At 48.7% G+C, this 24,453-nt stretch overlaps 3 protein-coding genes and 1 non-coding gene across 4 annotated transcripts; all 4 read left to right on the forward strand.

Annotated features, from left to right (window-relative positions):
* The first annotated feature begins 11 nt into the window (after positions 1–11).
* Positions 12–1,449, forward strand: LOC133883481 (probable GDP-L-fucose synthase 1). The gene is made up of 2 exons (XM_062322821.1): positions 12–160; positions 239–1,449. Exons 1-2 carry the CDS (start codon positions 139–141, stop codon positions 1,198–1,200), a joined length of 984 nt encoding a protein of 327 aa, XP_062178805.1. The 5' UTR covers positions 12–138; the 3' UTR covers positions 1,201–1,449.
* Positions 1,450–2,767: 1,318 nt separating this feature from the next.
* On the forward strand, positions 2,768–2,840 carry TRNAE-CUC (transfer RNA glutamic acid (anticodon CUC)). The gene has a single exon. It is a non-coding gene; the product is annotated as a tRNA-Glu (tRNA).
* A 320-nt stretch (positions 2,841–3,160) lies between these two features.
* LOC133883709 (E3 ubiquitin-protein ligase GW2-like) lies at positions 3,161–5,018 on the forward strand. The gene is made up of 5 exons (XM_062323126.1): positions 3,161–3,370; positions 3,484–3,535; positions 4,081–4,126; positions 4,389–4,447; positions 4,557–5,018. The coding sequence occupies exons 1-5, from the start codon at positions 3,161–3,163 to the stop codon at positions 4,565–4,567; spliced, it is 378 nt and encodes a 125-aa protein (XP_062179110.1). The 3' UTR covers positions 4,568–5,018.
* Positions 5,019–5,749: 731 nt separating this feature from the next.
* LOC133930060 (uncharacterized) lies at positions 5,750–7,619 on the forward strand. The gene is made up of 3 exons (XM_062376776.1): positions 5,750–6,614; positions 6,731–6,898; positions 7,027–7,619. Exons 1-3 carry the CDS (start codon positions 5,780–5,782, stop codon positions 7,617–7,619), a joined length of 1,596 nt encoding a protein of 531 aa, XP_062232760.1. The 5' UTR covers positions 5,750–5,779.
* Positions 7,620–24,453: the final 16,834 nt, after the last annotated feature.

Genomic DNA, 24,453 nt, shown 5'->3' on the forward strand with positions numbered 1-24,453 from the left:
CTAAAGCCGCAATTCCCAAGCCCAGCCCACGACACCCCATTCCTTAATAACGGCCCTCCAAATCCGAAATCCCCAATCCCACGTCCGGCGAATCCCATCCGACCATCTCCGGCTGCCGGGCCTCCTTCCTCCGGCGAAATGGGCACCGTCACTGCCGCCGGTAAGCCCTGAGCCTCCCCGAACCGCAACTCCCTGCTCCGTTAATCCGACCCGTCTCTCCTTTGCTCTCCCTCCGCAGATCCGCACCCGTCCTTCCTCGCCGACAAGGACGCGAAGGTCTTCGTCGCCGGCCACCGGGGCCTCGTCGGGTCGGCGATCCTGCGCCGCCTCCTCTCCCTCGGCTTCACCGATATCGTCGTCCGCACCCACGCCGAGCTCGACCTCACCCGCCAAGCCGACGTCGAGGCCTTCTTCGCCACCGAGCACCCCCGCTACGTGGTCCTCGCCGCCGCCAAGGTCGGCGGCATTCACGCCAACTCCACCTTCCCCGCCGACTTCATCGCCGCCAACCTCCAGATCCAGACCAACGTCGTCGACGCGGCGCTCAGGTGCGGCTCCATCCGCAAGCTCCTCTTCCTCGGCTCCTCCTGCATCTACCCCAAGTTCGCGCCGCAGCCCATCACGGAGTCCGCCCTCCTCTCCGGCCCGCTCGAGCCCACCAACGAGTGGTACGCCGTCGCCAAGATCGCTGGCATCAAGATGTGCCAGGCCTACCGCATCCAGCACGGCCTCGACGCCATCTCCGCCATGCCCACCAACCTGTACGGCCCGCACGACAACTTCCACCCGGAGAATTCGCACGTCCTGCCCGCCCTCATCCGCCGGTTCCACGAGGCCAAGGCGTGCAACGCCCCCGAGGTCGTCGTCTGGGGATCCGGCTCGCCGCTGCGCGAGTTCCTGCACGTGGATGATCTCGCCGACGCGGTCATCTTCTTGATGGATCAGTACTCGGGGCTGGAGCATGTCAATGTGGGGAGTGGGAGCGAGGTGACCATCAAGGAGCTCGCGGAGGTGGTGAAGGAGGTGGTGGGGTTCCAGGGTAAACTCGTGTGGGACTCCAGCAAGCCGGACGGCACGCCGAGGAAGCTCATGGATAGCTCCAAGATACAGGGGATGGGGTGGAAGCCCAAGATCACCCTCAAAGAGGGCCTCGTCGAAACCTACAAATGGTATGTCGAGAATGTCGTCTCTGACAAGTAGTAGTGCAACGCGATGGTGGTGTATTCTTCATTTGTTCTCCGCTGCTACTTCCACAAGTTGGTATCATGATTTGTAGTGTCTCTATTGTTCTTGGTTACCATAGCACGAAATCATCAGTTATAAGCTCAGCCACATAGAAGAGTTTGTAATGTGTAAGCTGAATAATCTGTGGATCAGAATAGTATACTGCGAGAAGCATAATTGATCTTGAACAATTTTTGTTTATTAGATAAAGTTTAACACTCTGAACTGATGGTTGCTGATTGGCCTAGAAACAACTGCTTGCTGATTGAGCAAGTTCTATTTGATTTGTGAAATATCAGGATGAGTTCAGAATAATTTCAATGTGGCGTGCCATTTAGTCTACTGAAAATTTTGATCAAAGAAGATATGGCCTTCAACTGAGTTTAATGCCATGAATTGGAACATGATCTGTGCCAAGAGTCAACTTAGTTCTTTCAAGGCCATGCGACACAAAGATTAAGTTCAATATGTCATTTAAGTGTAGTTTGCTTAGAAATGGAGTTTTGCTCGTGTGTGGGTAGACACTCTATTAACACTATTTTTGTGTCTATCTATATCAATTTAGAAGTAACCTCGGCGCTACTGAAAATGGTGAAATGTTAACCTTCAGTTGAAGTAACTAGAAAAGTTCAAAGAAACCAAAAAAAAAACTTATTTTGTTGAAGCATTGACTTGTCAGAGCACTTGGTAATGTGATATCATATAGAAGCCTATTCCCTCCTTATATGTTCATCATATTGAAAATTAACTGACCTCCAGATATTTTGACAAATACTTCAGATGGAAGTAGTTGTCTGGTATTTACTGAAAAAAGGACAGTGGTGGACCTTTGTATGGTCTAGGAAAGCACAACCTATCATCTGAACTGGAATCTCTTTCATTTGCTCACTAGTTTTAAGCCTGCAGTATGTTCATGGTAGCAAACAGTTTGACTGTTTCTGAGATTATTATTTGGTTTAAGTTAAGCAAACAGCAAGACTGGCATAAACTTGAGCAAACTGGATGCATGGTATGCCCAATTTATTATAGAAACCTTCAGCTTCAAATGTTATGTTGATTGAGATACTGATATGCATTATGACTCTGGGATTTCAAAGATGGTGAAAGGCAAAATAGACCCCTGTCGTCTGTAGATTGTAGCATATGGTGTATAATTATTCAGCAAAACAATGAGAGGCATTGTTCTAGCTGGTCGAGGCTCGTATTTCTGTGTGGTAACCCACTGTGTTTGAAGAACAATCTATTGTATGTGGACTTGGGAAACATACTACTGGAACTGCAAACTGGAGTTGTAAATGTTGAGGAAGTGAAGTTTGTGCAAGGCTGTTGGTATCTTTGCATCAGGAATCACTTCAACAGATGGCCTGCCAGGCTGGGTCTCCCAGCCAAAAGAACCACGCAATTGCACTGCCATCATGTCTGGCAGGTCGTCTCTCGTACCTGCACCAGAAACTATGCTAGAAGGGTGCAGAGCTCCAGCCATGGATTGCGCTTTTGTTCTATTTCTACTTCTACTTGTACTAAATTTTAAGACAACACAACTTCCGTTGTAGTCTAGCTGGTTAGGATACTCGGCTCTCACCCGAGAGACCCGGGTTCGAGTCCCGGCAACGGAATGTTTTTGTTTCTCGTCTCATTTTCTGGTGCTGCTTTTCTCCACTGCCTACCGACACTGACCTTTGCTTGATCCTTCACCGCTCGAAAAGCTACGCCACAGTACAAGCGGGTACATCGCAACCGTCCAGCCCATTTGAAAAGAAGAAAACGATGCCTTCCTTCCTTCCCTCCATTTCTCCTTTCCCTCCTCAGCTCAAAAGGCACGTCCTCGCACAGCTCTTGATCCGATCTCCTTCCACACCTGCATGGATGCAGAATTGCGGCTGCTGCAAGGCTATAAACCTCCGCTCCTGCCACGGTTTCCTCTGCAAGCGTAGGAATGGGCAACGTCGCGTCGGGCGTGCCTCTGCGTCGGCGGGCGGCGGTGGAGGAGCGGCTCACGCGGCCGCGCCGCCTCCTCAGGGAGCTTCCCGACGTCGACGCCGCTCGCCTGCGCCGCTTCATCCGCAACGGCGACCTCGCGCCGTGCTTCGACGCGGCCGAGGACGACGTCGACGGCCAAGCCGAGGAGTGCCCCATTTGCTTCTACGTACGTCAATCGCTCCATGTTCAAGAAAATTGGCGAATCCCTCCTTTGTGATGACATGGTTCTTGTTTATTTTTCCTTCTGACGGTGCTTTTTTTGGGGGGTTGTCCATGCAGTTCTACCCGAACCTGAATAGATCCAAATGTTGCGGCAAAGGGATCTGCACAGGTGCGCTTCCTTGCTCTCAGTGGTGTTTCATTCGGCAATACTGATACTGGCCGTCCATTGTTGGGCTACAGTCTAGTTGCATGAATACTAGAGAAAAACTGTTCGAAAAGCAGTGTGCTATTCGGCTTAGTTTAAAAATTCCAACAATTGTAGCTTTGCACGAAACGACTTTGCAGGGAATGTCCGGGGGATGATGTGATATTGTGATGTCTACAATGTGTTTAACCTCCCCACCTGCCCGGTTCCGAGTCCTAGGATTCTTTAGTGAATTTGCAGAGCCCCTTGCCTGTTTTTTTTTAATGATGCTCTTTCTATCGTCTGGAAAACATGGGCATAGAGCATCCAACGGGCTAATTCAAACCAAAACATTTTAGACCATGCGCAGTTTTAATATTTTTCTCATTTGCTTTCCTATATTGATGCTATTGTCATTTATTTTTCTCTACAAGGAATTGAGATCTTCAGTTGTCCTCTTGCTTAAGGAATGCTATATCCTTATAAAAGCTTTTGGCCACTAAACCACTTCATGTTGCTTTGTCCTGCAGAATGCTTCTTACAGCTGATGCCATCGAACACTTCTAAAGCTGTCCAGTATCCTATTTTGCAGCCTATGATTGGAACAATTACTGCGAAATGTATTGATTAGAATCGACATCTACGTGCAAGAAACATCTGCTGCTGCACTCAATTTTTCAGAGATACTCATACTTCACAATTGCATGGCACTCAATATGAAGAATGCTTAGTTTGATTGAATATGTAACATCAGTCTAGATATAAAGATACATAGACGAAATAGTTGGCTAGCTGAATTTCCCTTCTGAATCCTTGGGGTCCTTAACTAGCAATGCAGTTGTCCTTTCTGCAAAACCAAGTCCTACGCAATTGAATACCGAGGTGCTCGAACGGCAAGTAATAAGAAATTGAGCAAGAAATAAGTTTTCTATCCGTAGATTCTGAAATTCTTATTAATCGCGTCGTACTACTTATTTACCATAGTCTTACAGCTGAACTTGTGCAGGACGAACATAACGTCAATGAGACTAAAATGAAGTACATTCGAAATCTCAGATTGCCGGTGAAATTATTCTACCTTAGAATTAGCAAGTCCAGTTTTACACTGCTGCAAGCTTACTAACCTACTGGTAATTCTTTCTAACCTTGGAAAGCTTTCATGGCTGTCATGATTCATCATCTTGACTGAATTATTTGGAATATCAATTTGTTCACAAAAGAGTCTGATTCCGCTTGTGTGGCTCAGCATTGCGTTCCACTGTATACTGAATAAAAAATGTTCTACTAGTGGCTGTAAGCCTGTAAAAGAATGAGGAGTTGGTGTAGAATTGTACGTTGATTCTGTAGGCAGCTCTTGAGACAAAGATTAAGCTCCAAGTGTTGTCCTAAACTGCATTACTGGTGATCAAGACATCCACGTCAGCATCCAATAATACAATTGCAATTGCTCGGATTCCGTGCGGTGCACTTGGCCGACTGCAAGGTCATTGTATTCTTTCCAACTTTAACTTATTTTCTGTTTTTCTAAAAAAATTGTTGGTGACGTAAATTATCATTATCTCATCCTACTACAGCTCTCAGTTCAGAATGTGATAGTCTTAGCATCAAATGTATTCTTCAGCTCAGATGTAATCTTTTGCTCGTTTAGAAATCTTCAGAGTTCAGATCAGATGTATACTAAATTTGATTACTCCAACCAAGTGCTTGCGGTAATTTGTCGAAATCCATGATGTCAGGAAACTCCCCTTCGCTGTACGAGAATATGAAATTTGTTTAACCACTATCTGAATACGGCTGCAGAAGGAGATCTTTGCTACTTACCTGAGTTGCTCTTGAGGATTAATCAGCACCTAATCAGAAACCATAATTAGTATTCATTTCTCAACGTATTTATCTGGACACCAAAGCCTTCACATGAAGCATGCCCAATCTAGAAACTTCTATCCGGTATTCTGAACTCTCTAGCGAATCAAATTGGCAATAGCGACCACTGATCGACCCAAATCTTTCATCACTTCCTAGGACAACACGAACTGCCAATGGTTAGGCTCCAAAGCATTAGGTCACCTTCACATGAGCCCGTGAAGCAATCCAGCCACCTTTTACAGTAAGCATCATGTGCAACAAAATACATTAATCGGAAACTACGGCTATAAATACATGCACAGACCGCACACGCTGAACAAGCCATCAGCCACCTCAAAACACAAGCTCGATCAGCGATCACTAATGGCGTCCAACAGAGCTCTTACCGTCGCTGTTCTTGTGGTGCTAGTTTCAGTAGGCGTTGCAAAGGGCAGGCCGGTGAGGAGCAACCTGGGCCTGGGCATCGGTGCCAATGGCGGCCTGGGCATTGGGCTTGACCTTGGGCTCGGTGGCGCTAGCTCGGCGTCCAGTTCAGGCCAGGGATCGGGTTACGGTGCGTGGTCCGGCCCAAATGGGGGTTCCTACACCGCGTCCGGTCAGGGGTCGACCACGGGCTCCGGGTTTGGTTACAGCTCCGGCTCCGGCTCTGCCTATGGAGCCGGTAAGGGGGGCTCGGCTGCTGGTTGTGGTTCCGGCACGTCATCCTGCTCAGGCTCAGGGTCGGGCTTGGGCTCAGGGTCGATAGGTTTGGGCACATCGATTAACGTTGGGGTTGGGGTCGGTTCCAACGGTGGGGCTAGCGGTGGGTCAGATTGTAACACCGGTTCTGGCTCAAACTATGGTTCTGGCACGGGCTCCGGCTCGAGTGGAGTCACGTACCATTCGCGTGGGCACGGGTCTTCCAATGTCGGTTCGAGTTCAGGTTCAAGTTCAGGGGTCGGTTTGGGTGCATCGAACGGTTTCGGTGGCGGGTCTAGCATTGGGCTAAGTGGTGGATGTTCGAATTGTGGGTCTGGGTCTGGTTCGGGCGCCGTTGGTGGTGCATACTCGGGATCAGCTGGTGGCTCTGGCTCATCAGCGAACTTTGGATCTGGTTCTGGCATGAGCACAGGCTCGGGTTTTGGCGCATCTGGTTCTGGCTCTATGTCCGGGTCAGGCTCGTCATCTGGCTCTGGAGGAATGTCCTACGGCTCCTCAGGTTAATGCTTAGTATTATGTGATTATTCAGAGTGAAACTATAGCAGTTTGCTGGTGGTAGTTGTACATTTTTCATTTGGTCTGACTTATTGCGTTTTTTCTCTTTTCTTACTTCAGGTGCCGGTTCATCTATTGGAGCGAGCAGCGGCTCTAACTCTAACTCCGGCTCCGTGTCGAGTGCAAACTCAGGCGCTGGTTCGTTCAGTGCATCAGGCAGTGGCTCAAACTCCATGTCTGGTTCCGGGTCAAGCTCAGGCTCTAACGCCGCATCCGGCTCGAGCTCAGGTTCACTAAGCATGTCCCATAGATATGCCTTTACGGCTTTACTAAATCACTGAGTCAAATCAAAAGTTGTGTAAAGAGAGGAAAAAGTTGTAGCTCGCAAGGTAACAATTGTCACATTCTTTTTGCAGGATCTGTTAGTGCATCAGGAAGCGGCTCCAACTCTGGTGCGGGTTCAGGTTCCAGCTCCACATCATGGTCCGGCTCTGGTACTGGGTCCAATGCAGTGTCCGGCAATGTGGCTCAGGCAGAGGCAGGGACGGGGTCATCGGCCGCCGCTGGCTCGAACTCCGAATCTCGCTCGTTTTCCGGTGCAAATGCCGGCTCAGACTCAAATTCGGGTGCATGGTCTAACTCCAACTCAGGCGCTAGCTCAACTGCATCATCAGGCTCCGGACCTGGCTCTGGTGCGACTTCTAATGCCGGTTCTAGCTCAAGTTCCTGGTCTGGTTCTGGCTCTAACTCTGACTCCGGCTCCGGCTCAGGGGCCGGATCATCTAGTTGGTCCAGCTCATCGTCGGATTCGTCATCCAACTCAGGTTTTGGATTCGGCCCTAGTTATGGATTCGGTCAGGGTTTTGGCGGAGGGCAAGGGTTTGGAGGAGGGTATGGTTCTGGAGCTCGTCAAGGCTTCGGTATAGGTGGTGGAAGAGGATTTGGAGTTGGTAATGGGTTCGGAGCCGGAGCTCGCGGTGGAAACGCTGGTTGGGGTAATCACCATTGAGGTACACCATCGAGGGGGAGAATGCAGCATCCATGTCCGCGTGCTTCATATTTGCTTTTGTTTTGGTCCCATGCTCTCCTGGGATTAAACTTGTGTAATCACCGTCTTGTGTCGCAATTTATGTCTCGTGATCAAATGTTGAAGTGCCTTCGTGAATGGAAAGTTGAACTCGTTTCCGAAAAGAGTTCTCTCTGTGCACTGGTTACGCCGGTACTATATGGACAAACGAAACCCTTGTGATATGTTTTGCTCATTGCACTGCAAGCATGACCTACGATGCTGCACTGCAACCGTGCTAACTCTGTCCGTTAAACGACAACAGGCATTGCTTGGATGTGAATCCACGTCCCAGAGCGAAATCCCCCCTGGCCCCTGCCATATCCCTCGCATCAACACGCTCTCTTGTTGGTTGATGCGAACCAACCAGATCACCGCATCAACCAGATCGATCGCTTGGAATGGTCAGCACCGGCGCTGCACTTCTTTCCCTCCCCGACGACCCAGCAAACCTCATCCGGAAACCCAACCGAAACGCATCAAAGCCTGCGTGCCACGGCACGTAGAAGCGGCGAGTCCCCCGCCGGCCGGTGCGCACCAACCGACCCTTCCCGATGAGGCGACGCACGGGCCGCCCCATCGGGCGATTCGGGGCCAAACCACGCGCAAAAGGCGTGGAATAACTCGGTTTCCCAGCGGTTTTCACGCTTCAGCGCAACTCCCCGGCTGCAACCACGCTCCGCTACGTACGTGCCGGTGCTCCCCCCGATCCGGGTGGTGTTGGGCTGTTGGCAGGTGAGCGCATACGGATGACAAGGCACGGGGGACGTCACCCGATCGGTCGTGCCGCTGGCACCGGTCCGGCGGAACGGTCACGGGCTCATGGCAGGCGCATCGGTAACTCTCCGGTGATGGCCCCTAAGCCGATTGCCGTGTCATTTTTTTTAATTTTACAGAGCATGATAAAATAAGATTAAAAAACTAGATTCACTGATTTTTTACATCTTAATATTTATTTATGAATTTTATCAATATTTTACACATTCATTTAATTATAGAGAAAACAACAGTACTTTTATGCATGCACATAATTTTAATATATAGACAATAGTAATAAGAACATAACAAAATTTGTTTTATATTTTTTTTAGTTTTAGATATTTTTCTTTGTATTTTAGATTGTTTCAGCCAATTTATCAATATAACTAATATTCATTTTGACATTTTTCTAGAAGTTCATGAAAATAAAAATTATATTATATGTGTAAATATATGTATATGTATATATATGTCTAAATCCAAAAATAAACAACATATGACACCGTATTTACCAAAATAGATAACATATTGATGTATTTATAAATTTAGCATGTTTATTCGGTACCTCGCGTACCGAAACCCGATTTCGGCATTCGAGACATCGAAAAACAGTGGGCCCAACAGTTTTTGGCACTTGAGTGCCAAAATACGGAACTATGCAACGTAATTGGCACCTCAGGTGTCGGAAATAGCATGTATGTCAAATACGGTGAAAAGTGTCATATTCGATATCTCATGTACCGAATACAACGGCACAATGTTGTGCCACTCACGAAGAAAGAAGCTAGAAACTGGTTGTATTTGTTTGTTTATATTTTTATTTTACTCTCAATTTTATTCAAGAGTACCAAAGTAGTTCAAAAATTCTGAACATTTTTATAAGAAAACTAGAGCTCACTAGCAACCTATTTTAATTGTTTTGATACAAAAATATCTAGCTAATATTTAATTAAAATTCTCCAAATAAGACTACTTTTATAAATTCTAGCAATTTTTAATGCCTCAACTAAATTCCAAAAATCTATAAAAATTCACTAATATTCTTCTCATATAATACACTAATTTATAAAAATGTTTCCAACCCTAAGTTATTTGTTGAAAAAGTGAGTTCCTTTATAATGCTTCATTTATATGCAATTTTATCATTTCATGTGATATTCTCTTTTTAATGCAATGTGAATAAATAAAAATTCAAACATACATAAAACCTTTGTTCTCATATTAATATTAAGCATTTGTAATGCTCTATTATAAGTATTTTTATCATGTCATATAATATTCTCTTTTTAATTCAATTTAAATAAAAAAAAGTGAAACATTCACAAAACCTTGGTTCTCAAATTCATTCAAACATGCTCCCGTTAATATTTTGCTGGCACCAAGCTGAAAACATCAGGCAACCTCTCAGATTAATATTAAACCTCTTTCTGCTATTCTCTGTGCTTTATTTCTTCCTTGTTCTCTCTTCCTACTTTGAGAGATGACATCCCCATCTGCATACTCCTTATCTATTTGTTTAAATTTCAGATATATCATTTGCCATATTTAATTGATAAATATTAAAACTTATCGTATTACTACCTACTTTAAAAAGATAAATGTAAATATATATTCACAATTCCTAGGCTATTATGCTTCTTATGTGTCTCACTTTATCATCTTAGTAGTAGTTATCAACGTGTCATGAATCACATGAGAAGAATATTAGTGAACTGTTGATTTTTTGGTTCTATGCATCAATATGAATGTTTGAATTTTTTTATTCAAAATAAATTAAAAAGATAATACCATATGAAATAATAAAATTACATATAAATAGAATATTATAAAGAAACTCACTTTTTTACCAAATAACCTTAGGTTGTAAATATTTTTATAAATTAGTACATCACATGAGAATATTAGTGAATTTTTCTAGATTTTTAGAATTTATTTGAGGCATTAAAAATTGCTAGAATTTATAAAAGTAGGCTTATTCGAGAATTTTAATTAAATATTGGCTTGGGATTTTTGGATCAGACTAATTAAAATAAGTTGCTAGTAAGCTCTAATTTACTCATAAAAATATTTAGAATTTTTAAACTACTTTTATACTCTTGAATAAAATCGAGAATTAAATAAAAACATAAACAAAAACGTACCATCAGGTCCTAGCTTCTTTCTTCGTGAGCGGCACAACATTGTATGAGCGGCTATATTCGGCATCTGAGATGTCGAATAAAAGCCATTTTCGATATATGAGATGCAGAATATATTGTATAGTACCATATTCGGCACATCAGGTATCGAAAACTGTCGTACCCATGGTTTTTCGGTGTCTCACGTGCCGAAATCGGATTTTTATACACAAGGTAATAAATAGACATGTTAAATTTACAAATACGTTACCATATTATCTATTTTGATAAATATGATACCGTATGTTGTCTATTTTTTTAATTTTTACCATATATATACATATATGTACATACAATACATGAGACCCACCTCTAAAGTACTACAGTAACTCGACACCTTGTTGGCCTCTGATGCTGGGCACTTTAATATCTCTAGTAGATAGATACGTTCCAAGATGATGTGTACTTTTGGACCGGAGGAAGTGTCATCTTCCTGCGGTGCGGCTGCCATGCAGCGTTTTCACCGTAAGGCCAAAATGGGATTTGGAAGCAGGCTAACACTAAGATGGATACCGTGTCCAACAAGAGCGCATGCGAAACACAATCATCAGTTTATCACGTACGAAATGAAGGAACCACGCTGCTGCCTCAGTTAGAGCTGAGACTTTGGACCGTATTTTTTGGGTCGGTTCGAGCCCGGCACAATCCAGTTCAACTTAAGCCCGATCCGGTACGAGCACTGATGAGTTGGGCTGACCTGGTCCGATTTATGGGCCGGCCCAGGCCTTGATATGGGGCTCAATGGGCGATCTAGTCCGGTAAAAAATGGGTTCACGTCCTCACACGCGGTGGAGTGTAGTGGTGCTGGGCCCGTGTCAGCTCGACCCGATGAGGCTCATCGTGCATCTAGGCCGGATCTGAGCCTAGCTGAAGATGACTTAGGCCAGCCCGGCCCGACCTAAATAGTTTATCGGGCCATTCTAGTACAGCCCGAAAACCCTGAGGCCCGACCCGGCCCAAGTCCCACCTCTAGCCTCAGTTAATGTCAGCAGGGCGGGCTCGCACAGCGCAAAAACATTGACCGACAAGTGTTGGCGCCGGCTCACCCATCTGCACCGCCGCCCAGGCCCCGGCTGCCACGAGGAATCGTCGTCACGAAATGAATGAACGAGGTAGCTGGCTATCATGTCCACGACGTCTCTCTCGAGCTGTATGTTTGGTTGACGTCTAATTTTGCCGTCATTAAATTTAAGCAAAGTGTAGTAAATAAAATGGTCATCATACTTATAGCAAATTTTGACAATAAAACGGTCTATGACATGTAAGACAAAAGACTAAGAAAATTTAATAAATCATAATTATAGTGTTAAACAAATACATATCTAAGGATATATAACACGTCTAGAAGATGTGACATGTATGGTGAGATATGGCTAGCAACACAGACCGCGCAAAAAACATTGACCGAGACGTGCTTGCGGCTTCGCGCTGGCTACCTCGCCCATATCACCATCCGGCCAGACTCTGGCACAGATGGGCATGGCTGCATGGGCTGTTGGGCACAGCACATTGATTCGCAATAGTAGTGAAAGCTCCTCAACGAGAACAGTGTAAGTAGTATGCATCTGACAGGCTTTATACAGTGTAAGAAAGAGAAGCCCCACTTCCTTCTGCATCGTAGTGCAACATGGTACTCGCCTACAGTCAGCATAGCCGGTACGTACGGAAGACATATCAGACATGGATGATGCGTAAGCATGTGATTGGTCGAAAATCAGATGGCTGGGCTTAAAACACGTGTGAGAGCTTCTCTTTCTTCTTCAGGAGGGAAAAAAAGAAAGGAGATTTTATATTTCGCCCCGTGAAGCTTTATTTTCTCTTTCTTCGAACTGGTTGGTGGATGGAAGAAGTCGCCGAATAATAACTCATGTATAATCGACTCGACATTTTGTCATACACATATTCCTATTTAGGAATAGCAAACTTGTCAGCACCATTACTCCTCTAATCGAAACATTGACCATGGTGGCGGCCGGCGGTGACCAGGGAGAACGGGGGGCGGCATTCGGGTGGACCGGGAGTGTGTAGCGGCTGGTGGCTCCGGACGGTGTTCAGTTACTCGTTGGGAGATGGCAGGTGAGGCGATCGCTGATCAGCCAACCGGCGAGTCCGAGCGAATTCAAGTGTCTCGCGGGTCTCTGCTGCCACCGGTCGACCAGGTCCCTCAGTTTTGCGAAAATATCTGACAGGCCCGGAGGCACCGCATGTAGCCACTGCTGCTGGTGCAAGTGCAGGCGGGCACGTAGTTAATGGTGAGAGACGAAGACGAAGACGACACACTCCGCTGCTTTGACTCGGGCACGGGAGAGTCAGGCAGGAGCTGCTGCTCAGCTGAGGCCTGAGGAGCAGCAGCAAATACATTGCACTTAACAGGATGGCAGAGGAAAGGGACAGATGTTGAGGAGGAAAGAATCCAACTCCCAACCGCACATGCGAAGGAAACTGCGTCGCCTGCATGCGGCTCACGGCTCGCCGGCCTTTTCTGCCGCACTATTCATTGGCCGGTAGCCCGGGACGCGGTGATCAGCCCCGTTGGCAATGTGCAATTGTGCACGCGAGGACATTGGCCGCGGGCGCTACGGCTGCTGGAGCCCTGAGTCCCTGACCATGACCACACAGCCGTAAACTCGTAGTGGTGCGGTGCGCCCCCCAGGCAAGGCAGACACGGCGGCAGGCTCCGGCTGCAGGTGCCGGCCCATGGTGTTGCTCTCTCTGAAGCCTGCATTCACCGGGAAGAAGATAAGGCTGGTAAAACTGAAGATTGGATTACTCTGCAATGACAGTTTCACCTCGTCAGACTTAGCAGCAGCGCAGTAGGGAGTACAACCTTATACTGACAGCACGGTACTAGCACTCCCACCAGTCAGCCAAGTCGCTCTCTCCGGAAGCCTTATTTACTAGCAGTGCAAGGGCAACGATAATAGTAATATATAGTAAATATATAATATATAAAGAAAAGAAATCAATGAGAATAGAGATGAAATTGATGTAAAATGAAATCTTGTTTATGTGGAGAAGAATTTTGGAGAGCTAGTTCTTAAAGGAGAGAAAATAAAAGATATTTTATCTACTAGAAATAGTAGGTATATTTTTTTTTAAGACCATCTCCAGCAGCTACTTCAAATTTTCATCCTAAAAATACTATTACAGCATCTCCTATCACTATTACAACATCTCCTATCACTATTACAGCATTCTTTATTTTTTCATCTCCAGCAGCTACCGTATTTACTACCTCCTACCACTATTTTCCTCCCTCCGAGTCCACTGCCACTATTTTCCTCCCTCCGAGTCCACTGTCAGCCCTGCAAATACAATTGCTTACTGCTACAGTAACAAGTCAAATTTAAATCTCCATACTCTTTCCTCAATACTGTACCAGTACTGTACGATACTGTAGCACAAATTTAAATCTCCACACTCCCTCCGTAATACTGTAGCAGTGGTGTACGGTACTGTAGCACCAGATAGGTACCTGTTGGAGACCAGTTTACAGGGTACTATAGCATTGGATACCTTTACTGGAGTTGGCCTGAGTTCAGTTTTCAAAATTGGATTTTGATCAGCAGGAGTACAACCTTATACTGACAGCACGGTACTAGCACTCCCACCAGTCAGCCAAGTCGCTCTCTCCGGAAGCCTTATTTACTAGCAGTGTAAGAGCAACTGTAATAATAATAGATGGTAGCTATTTCTTATTAATATGATATATAAGAAGAGAAGTTGATAGAAATAGAAATAAAAATGATATAAAGGGAAATTTTACTTATGTGGATAAGAATTTTGGAGAGCTAGTTTTTAAAGGAGAGAAAATAAGAGATACTCCATCAATTCAGAAATAGTAGGTATATTTCTTTTGGGTTCGATTTTCGAAGTTGAATTTTGACTAAGATGTTCTCACCATATGTATCATTTATAGCTACAAAATCTAAATAGTGTGAAATCATTTTGAATTTTGAACCTAGCTGTATAATTTTTAAACACCACATATTCTTATAATTTGATTAAATGCTAGCCAAATACACAAAGTTTGACTTTTTCAAAAAAAAAACCGTATACTATTTCTGAACGAAGGGAGCAGCTCCAAGACCCTGTTTGTTTTAACTTCGTATTTTATAATCTGAAGTTAAAACAAACAGATAGTTTATAGAATCATATTGTAATAATATGATCTTTAGATTGTCACAACCCAACAATCCATCTCCCAGCAGATTATTTCATATTGTGAAGTATGAAAGACTAAAATACCCATGCATTTTCATTGATTTTACCTGCCACTTCCATCGGGTTTTCACCCCACCTCGACACCCCGACTGCACCGACGCCTCCCTCACCCCTGCTCATGCGGAACCCTAGGCACCACAACCGAAAACTAAGCCATCGTCGTCGAGTGCGCGGATTCGGCGCGGATGGATCCACTGGACCTTAACACAGATTGCATTCCAAGATGCGTTACGAACTCCGACGGCCAGCGTTGATGGCTTGTTCCCCGCCGCGGAGGCCGTTCCCAGCGCTGGTTCTCTTACAGGCTGGGCCTCCGGTCCCAACATCGCTCTCCATCTGGCTGCGATGGCCCACCTCAGCACAGCAGCCCAATGAGGCTTGGGCGCCCAGGCGTACATGGCGCCTCGCCCCTCCGCCGATGTGGCTTGCAGTCAGAGCATCTACCGGCGCACCCCCTATTTGCACCATCTTCGGTAAGAAATGCTCTGTAGTCTATGCCGTTGAGTTTGTTGTTATTTGCGCCGTGGCTGTTGTGCTACAGTCAGTCTTTGTGCCGTGGATGTTGAAGCGGATTGCTCTAGCCTTGTCGCCGCGGAGGTATGGTGGTACTACTATTTTGCTCTGGTCGGCTTGGTGGACGTGTAGGTGTTGCGCCATGGTCGTGGAGGCGTACTGAGAGTTATTTTGTTAATAAACTGATATTATAGTTGAGCAATTCACAGTGATAATCTTGTAGTTTTAAGCTTGTTTGTGTTTGATGTTGCCATTTGTAGTTGTTGCAGGGTAACCTATGTGCTGTGTAGTAAGTTCATCTTTAGGATTTGTATGAGATTTTTTGGGTGCAAACTCCAACTCCAAATTTTGTAGGTCTACTTTGGATTTCTCCAAACTAAATTGTTGTTTATAGTGTTGAATTTTCTTTGATATTTGTGCCAAACCTTTGGCTTATAAGTGAAAATGGGTTTAGCTCTAGCAGACATCTTGAGGTACCTTTACATGTGGTTTAACATTCCTGATACTTGCACCTTGCTACGAATGGCAGATAATGAATTTCCTACTCCCGCGTGGTATATGTAGAGAGTATGTCATGTGTATGCTTGCATGTGCCCAGAGTGTTCCCTCTATTATCTTAGTTATATTTTTATGCATACTTAATCCTTGATCAGTTATTTATTGTAATGATCAGAATATAGCTTCCCTTAATCAGTTATGGTACTGTTTTTGTGCTTCGCATTTTTCTGATTGGTTAGACATTTTGCTTCTCTGTTTCCTATGATATGTTTGCAATAGGTGGAGGACCAGAGATAACCAAATGGGCCACTCAGGCCGGCCCGACACGGGTCTAGCTCGGCACGACCCGGCTATGGCACGGTTCAATAGGCCCGACTACTGTAATGGGCGGTGCTATGGCACGGTTCAATACGGCGCGAGGTCTGCTCGACAACTCCGAGCACTGAGGCTGCGAGGCCCCTGAAGTGGTCGGACACCCCGATCACGTTCAGCCTGGCGGACCACCCCGCAAGTACTGCAGGCGTGGGGCGACTACCCCCTAGTAGTGTCCCCCACCATCTGCAACGTAAAGGTCAGCAGAGTGCTGATCGACGGGGGTGCAGGCCTAAACCTCCTCTCTCGGGAGGCCTTCGAGAAGCTGCAGGTGCCTTCCTGATGCCTAAAGCCGTCGCTCCCCTTCTACGGGGTGACACCAGGGCATACCCTGCCCCTCGGGCAGGTCGAGCTACCCGTAACATTCGGGAGCTGGGACAATTTCCGAACAGAGAACGTCATCTTTGATGTCGCGGAAGTCCCCCTCCCCTACAACGCCATTCTCGGTCACCCGACGCTCGCTCGGTTCATGGTGGTCATACACTATGCATACCTCACGGTTAAGATACTGGGCCCTGCAGGCCCCATCTCCATGCTCGCCGAGACCGGCAGCGCCGTCTCCTGAGCCGAGCAGCTTTACTCGGCCTTGGTCTCTGCTCGGGCTGAGGTCGAAGGACACCCAGGGGGCCCGGGACCCTCTTCATCCAAACCTCGACTAGCTGCCGACGCCACCGTTCCTACGAAGGAGGTCGTGGTGGGCGAAGACGCTTCCCAGGTCGTCCGAATCGGCGGTGACCTGGGCGACAAATAGGAAAGCGCGCTCGTCGCCTTCTTCCAGGCTAACGTCGACGTGTTTACATGGCAGCCGTCTGATATGCCCGGGATCCCTAGGGAGGTGATCGAGCACCACCTTGTTGTGCACCCCGACGCACAACCGGTGAGACAGAAAGTCCGGCGGCAGGCGCCCGAGCGCCAGGAGTTCATCCGGGAGCAAGTAAGCAAGCTCCTTGACGCCGGCTTCATCCGAGAAGTCCTCCACCTAGAGTGGCTGGCAAACTGTAACACCCTGTGTTTAGCATATTGTATAATTACAGAATTACCTCCAAATTAAAACTTTTTGAGGATAATTAAGTAAGCTAGTACATGTACAGGGATGTGTATGTATGCCAGTACATACACCTTCACATGTGTTGGAGGTATGGAGTTGACTAGTTGTTCCAAAGTTTACCAGTGCAAATTCTAGCAAGATCACTACATTAGGTTGACTGTCATGCATTATTGGATTTTATGATTCTTTGTGTGGAGGTTTGAAGTGAATGTCTCTCAATTCAAACCTACTCCTAGATTCTGGTCAGCTCAAAAATCAATTTCAGCTTCAAATCCCCTTTAAACCAGATATCCAAAAATGATCAACTTCAATCTAATTGGAGTTGATCTTAATCCAAGTCAGGATTCCAAATTCAAAATTTGCCAAATTGAATTATTTCAAACTTCATGTTTGTTTCTCTCTTTCTTTTTCTCTTCTCTCTTTACTTCTCTAATTTTCCCCATGGGCCGGTTTCTTTTCCTTTCTTCTCCCTTAGCCCACACCGGCCTCTCTTCTTTTCCTTGGCGCGGCCCATACCGTCTCCCAGCCCATCCGGCCGCCCCGCCCTTCCTATCCCCATGCCTGGGCCGTCTTTCAGCCCAGCCTGCTGCACGTCTCGGCCGCTGGCACGCCCGCGCACGAAGGCGTCCGCGCCCGTGTACGCTTTCCTCTCAGCCGTTCGCCGCGACGCGCGTCATCCAGCCGCTCGACCAAGCGTCTCCTCTCTCCTCTCTCCTTTCTTCCTCCGCCAGTGAGGACGCCGCTCACCGCCGTCCTTCACTCCCCTGAGCTACCGCTCTCTCTCTTCTCTCCCCCTCCCTCTCACAGCGCCACTCGCCCATGCCCTGCCGCGGAGACTTCTGCGCCCGCGCCCATACCGAAGCAGCGCGAAGCTGCCACGCCACGCGCCTCGCTGCCCTCCACGCCGCTCGCCGCCGTACTCACCGGGCCAGCACAATGCGCTGCGTGCTCGCGCCATTGTCGCTGCCCCGCTCCCCTCCGGCTATAAATATGAGCCTCCGGCTCCCCTTTTCTTTCCCCCTTTTTTCGCCCCCCACCGTACCTCACCCACACCGCCGCCCAAATCACCGCCGCCTCTGTCTCAATCTACGCCACCGTCGTTCGCCGATTAGTCGACACCGCCGACGGGCTATCAAGGAGTATCGGAGGTCGGACGCCGTTCCCGTGCCGCCTCCCGTTCGTCAGAAGCCGACGCAAGCCGTCCGCGAAGAGGAGCCCGCAAGCGTCGCCACCGCTCTTCGCAACTCGCCGCCGGCCGTCGTCTCGTCCCTGCCGTTCCGGTGAGCCCCTTGCCCCCTAGGATCCCCCTAGGCTAGTTAGTGGGAGTTTCCGAGCCCTTTAGAGGCTATTAGTCGCGCGCCGCCGAGCATTTTTCCTCCGCCGCAGCGTCTGGTCGCCGCCGGCGCGTCGTATGAGTAGTGTGGTCACCGGCCATCGTGCCGTGTGTTAAAGAGGCTCCATGCCTCTTTTTCTTGCAGGTTGGCCCCTTTCCCGTACAGGGGAGGTGCCGCCCGTTTCTCTCCGCGTCTTGTTCCCCCTCCGGCGATGAACTGGCATCGTTTCCGCCACCGGCTGCCGTCGAGGTGCCCCCTGCCGAGTCCGTCAGTTCTCAAGGTTGGCCGGCGTGCCTTCATCGTCGTGAAGCTTTGGCCGAAACACTTTTCCGGTGAGCTCTCTGGTGCGCACCGCCGCAAGATTTCTCGCCGCCGGCCAAACTTCTCCCTCTCCGCCGTCCGCTCGCGTAGGCACGCGCGCACGCCCGCGCGCCCACCAAACTGGCCAACGGGCCATGGCCTGGCTTGGCCAGACCGGCCTCGACTCGGCCCAACAGCCGTCTCGGCCCGTGCATCGCTAGCTCGGCCCAAGCAGCCAACCGCCAGCGGGCCAGGCCTCAGCAGGCCGGCCCAGCTCCAGTAGCCCATTTAGCAGCCAGCCCAAATACTCTGTAGGCCGCACTGTGCAAGCCCATTACTGTAGATCCAGGCCCGACCCATCCAGGCCCAGGTGGAGCCCAAGTGTGCCCCACCTGGTCACTGTTCATATGGGCCCCTTTCACTGTTCGGTGGGCCCCACCCATGAATAGTGTATTTTCATATTTTTTTTTAGATTTAAATATTCTCAGAACCGTAACTTCTCCGTTCTGGCTCCGATTTCGGCGATTCTTTCGCCGAAATTCATCAAAAATCAAGATCTACTTATTGGTCACCTCGTGGTGTTCGTTAAGACTTGTTTGGCTTTTCAATGGGTGTTGATCGGTTTTTCTTTAGTTTAGCCGTATTGATAGTAGTTGTGAATTACAGAGGAGCAAGAGCAAGAACAAGGACATTTGTTTTGCGAGATCTGTGCTGGGATTATTCGGGCTGAGGAGGATCCTGACTTTGACCAAAATCAAGAGGAGAACTCTGGAGAAGGCAAGTCCTATTTTCCTTGATCATATTGAACCTATGTTTTCGAATAATATATATGATCAACTAAAATCGAACTTATTATCGCATGTGCTATATATTGCATTTTCTTTCAAACTACTTGTAGTAGTTAACCCTATCAACACTGCCATGCCATACATGTCATCATCCAGAATACATATCACCCTAGGAATACCTGTTGTTACATATATTAACAATAGACGACACCTTGATATCTAGCATGCTTAGGATTGAATACATCTCCTCGGAGATGTCGCTTTTAAACTGCATCTCCTCGGAGATGATAAATTATCATTATCCAATGACAAGTCATATACCATGAATCCTTGATGGATATGAATTTCGTGATGGATTTGAGATCCTTGTCGGTGTGTGGGATATGGTGGGTGGTGTGTAAAAATGGGTGAAAACTGTTTTGGCGGGGGCAGGTAGAGTAGTCCTCTGTGGGAAGGGATGCTCTTGGGGGCATGTGGTATTGTGGGAATACTCATGCTGGGAGATGCCCACCCCGGCCGCTTAAGGACCGAGTCATTGCGGCCCGTCTAGCCTAGCCACTACGTACAACCATGTGTCCTGTATGGGCAGGACTTGACTTTCCTTTCACTGGACTGGGTCGGACATCATACCAGGAGGCTGAGAGCAACGAGCAGGCAAGTACTATCCTGTCCCGCATGCTTGGAGGTTTCTAGTACCGGCCAAGGCTTAAAAAGGGATGCTGGCCTTCGGAAGCATGCAGCTCTGGTACTTGGGCGTGTCTCGTGGAAAAGCCCGGCAGGAAAGGTGTTTGGAGAGTCTCGGTATGATTCGCTCCTCCGCTTGCAACGGTTGGAGGCTGAGCATATCGTATGGGTAAAGTTGTACAACCTCTGCAGAGTGTAAAACTATTCGAATAGCCGTGTCCACGGTCATGGACATGCGAAAGCAGCAATCGCATTGACTAGACTCAGTGCGCGTGTGTCTTGATGAGTGAGTGTGTGGACTAGATGTCCGTGTGTTAATGTTCCTGGCTCGATCCGCCAGAAGATGTGTGGTACTAGAGGTACACCAGTTGTGATAAAAGAGACTGCGGAGTGAGGTATAGCCCCTCCCAGGACCGAAAACCCCCAGATAAAGCTTGTTACTGGTTTTGGACTATTAAAACGGTTTTAAAGATAATCATTGATGATACAATTGAATACCTGCATAAATTGCTTTACGCTAAAACTATTCCGTAAAGCCTAATCCTTGAAATACTTCATTATGCATCTATCAAACCTTTGAAAGTAGTATAGGGCTTGCTGAGTACCTTTTGTACTCACTCTTGTTGTCATTCAGATGAAGAAGATAATGCCGACTTTGCTGGGGGCGAAGCCGGAGACGAAGAGTAGTCTAAGTGTCGTGTTCGCACCCTCGCTGCTTGTGGCTTGGGTCCTTTTTCCGTTGTGCTTTTTCATGAAGGCCGCTAGGCCATATTTGTAAGAGACAATATGGTTTGTAACTTAAAGTACACTATACGTTAATGTATTGTACGAAGTTTGACTGTGATACTACAACTGTTGTACTGTGCGTATCAGCTACGTAATCCAGGGACTGATACAGGAGGCACAGGAGATCCCGGCAATGCGGGTCTTACACAAACCCAGTCATCGTCCCGAAGGCAAACTGCAAGCTCCACATGTGCATCGACTACACCGACCTAAACAAGGCTTGCCGAAAAGATCCTTTTCTTTTATCCCGCATAGATCAAATTGTAGATGCTACTGTGGGGTGCGATCTTTTATGTCTTTTAAATGCAAATTCTGGTTATTACCAAATCTACATGGCCATAGAGGACGAGGAAAAAACTTCTTTTACCACTCCGGTGGGGACTTATTATTATGTGTCAATGCCATTTGGTTTGCGCAACGCTAGGTCGTGTTTCCAGCGCCCCGTGCGCATTATCCTTGACTCGCAGGTTGGTCGCAACGTCGAAGCTTACATCAACGACCTCTTGGTCAAATCCCGAGACCGCGCCACCTTGCTAAAAGATCTGGCTGAGACTTTCAACAGTCTCCGCACTACCCGCTTGAAGTTCAACCCTGAGAAGTACGTCTTCGGGGTGCCCGCGGGCAAACTCCTCGGTTTCTTTGTCTCTAGCCGAGGAATCGAGGCCAATCCAGAGAAGATCCGGGCCATTGAGCAGAAGCGACCCCCGGCTCGACTCAAGGAAGTCCAGCGTCTCGCCGGCTGCATGGCGGCCCTGGGGCGCTTTATCTCCAAGCTCGGGGAGCGGGGGCTCCCTCTCTTCAAACTCTTGAAGAAGACCGGTCACTTTGACTGGACGTCAGAGGCCGAGCAGGCCTTCCACGACCTGAATAAATACCTCACCTCACCGCTCGTACTGGTGGCCCCCTCCGAGGGCGAGCCTTTACTGCTCTACGTCTCGGCCACTCCTCAGGTCGTGAGCATGGTACTGGTGGTGGAGCGTGATGAGTGCTCGGGGCAAGGTGCTGGGTCCCAGCTCCCGGCCGCCACCGAGAAGTCTCCAATTCTCGCGGCTCCTCCCGAGCACGGAGTCGAGCCCGAGCACCTGGCCCCTCCCTACTAGGGAGTCAAGCCTGAGAACTCGGTTCCTCCCGATCAGGGAGTCGAGCCCAAGCACTCGGCCAGCCCCGACCATGGCGCCGAGCTCGGGGGCTGTGAAAAGCCCTCGGGTGAAGCTATAGTTCGGGCCCGCCGTGTACAGCAACCGGTGTACTTCATTAATAAAGTCATCCGAGATGCCAAGACGAGGTACCCCCAAGCCCAGAAGCTGCTCTATGTCGTGCTCGTCGCTTCCTGAAAGATGCGCCACTACTTTTAAGTGCACAAGGTCTCGGTGGTCACCACGTATCCACTGGGGTCGATCCTTCGGAACCGAGAAGGCACTGGGCGCATCGTCAAGTGGGCAGTGGAGCTGGCGGAGTTCGATCTGCACTTCGTCAGTCACCAAACAATCAAGAGCCAGGCGTTGTCTGACTTTGTGGCAGAGTGGAAGACCGTCCCTAAGATCGACCATGAAGAAATTTCCGCATATCCCGGGCACAATGCGCCCGTGTACTGGGTTATGCACTTCGACGGCTCCCTCACGCTGAAAGGCACGGGGGCTAGAGTGGTTCTCACCTCCCAACGGGTGAAGTAATCTGGTACGTCGTGCAGCTGTATTCCGAGCAACCAACAATATGGCGGAGTACGAGGGCCTCATCGCTGGCCTCCGAGCCGCGGTGGGCCTTGGGATTCGTCGCCTGCTGGTCAAGGGAGACTCCCAACTGGTGGTCAACCAAGTATCCAAAGAATACCAGTGCACGGATCCTCAGATGGCGGCGTACGTGGCGGAAGTCAGGAGGCTGGAGAGGCACTTCGACGGCTTGGAGCTGCGGTACATATCTCGCCGCGATAACGCTCTGGCCGATGACCTCTCTCGCCTGGCCTCTTCCCGAGCGCGCGTCTCTGCCGGAGCCTTTGAAGAAAGGCTCACACGGCCTTCCGTCTTGCCTGCTGACCAGGACGAAGGGGAACCCTCGAGCCTAGTTGAGGGGACCCAGGCGGTGCCCTCAGTGGGAAGTCCCGTCAGGGTGCCGCCGCCCGGTGAGTGCGCTACGCTTGCTGGTGGTTCTAAAGATGCCTCGTGGATCGACGAGATCTGAGGGTACTTGAAAGAAAATATCCTCCCTAGGGATGATGCCTCTGCCGAGAGGATTGCACGGCAGTCCAAACGCTATGCCATAGTAGACGGGGGTCTCTACCGGCGTAGCACGGACGGTGTCCTCCTGAAATGCATCACCGGGGCAGAAGGCGGTGAGCTTCTCACTAAGATCCACAAGGGCGAGTGCGATGGCCATGCATCGTTCCGCACGCTGGTCGGGAAGGCCTTCCGGCAAGGTTTCTACTGGCCTACAGCTCTCCAGGACGCTTCCGAGTTGGTTCGGCGCTGCAGGGCGTGCCAGTTCCATACAAAGCATATTCACCAGTCAGCTCAGGCTCTTCATACCATCCCCCTATCATGGCTCTTCGCGGTCTGGGGGCTGGATATCCTGGGTCCATTCCCCCGAGCAATCGGGGGCTATGAGTACCTCTACGTCGCCATCGACAAGTTCACAAAGTGGTCGGAGGCAGTTCCAGTCATCAAAGTTGCAAAGAACACAGCGCTTCAATTCATCCACGGTATCACAAGTCGCTTCGGCGTCCTGAACAGAATCATCACCGATAATAGCACTCAATTCACAAGTGCCCTGTTCGGGGACTACTGCAAGGACCTCGGCATCAAACTTTGCTTCGCCTCTGTCGCTCATCCTTGGTGCAATGGGCAGGTTGAGCGTGCAAATGCTGAGATACTGAAGGGGCTCAAAACCCGGACCTACGACGTGCTCGGCAAAGCACGGGAAAGGGTGGATCGATGAGCTACCTGTTGCGCTATGGGTCAATCGGACCACGCCAAGCTGTGCCACCCGGGAGACTCATTTCTTCCTCGTGTACGGCGCCGAGGCGGTCCTCCCCTCTGAGCTCACTCTTGGGTCTCCGCGGGTGAATGCCTACTCCGAAGGCGAACAGGAACAGCGAAGGCGCGACGACGTCGATTACTTGGAGGAGCGCCGGTGACGCGCCGTCGTCCGGGCAGCCAGATACCAACAGAGCTTGTGGCGCTATCACCAGCGTCACATCCGGGTTTGGTCACTCAAGGTTGGGGATCTAGTTCTCCGACGCGCTCAATCGTGCGAAGGAAAGAATAAACTGTCCCCCATGTGGGAAGGCCCCTTTACCGT

Source organism: Phragmites australis, chromosome 10 (genome assembly GCF_958298935.1).
Source record: "Phragmites australis chromosome 10, lpPhrAust1.1, whole genome shotgun sequence".
In the NCBI taxonomy this organism is placed as follows: Eukaryota; Viridiplantae; Streptophyta; class Magnoliopsida; order Poales; family Poaceae; genus Phragmites; species Phragmites australis.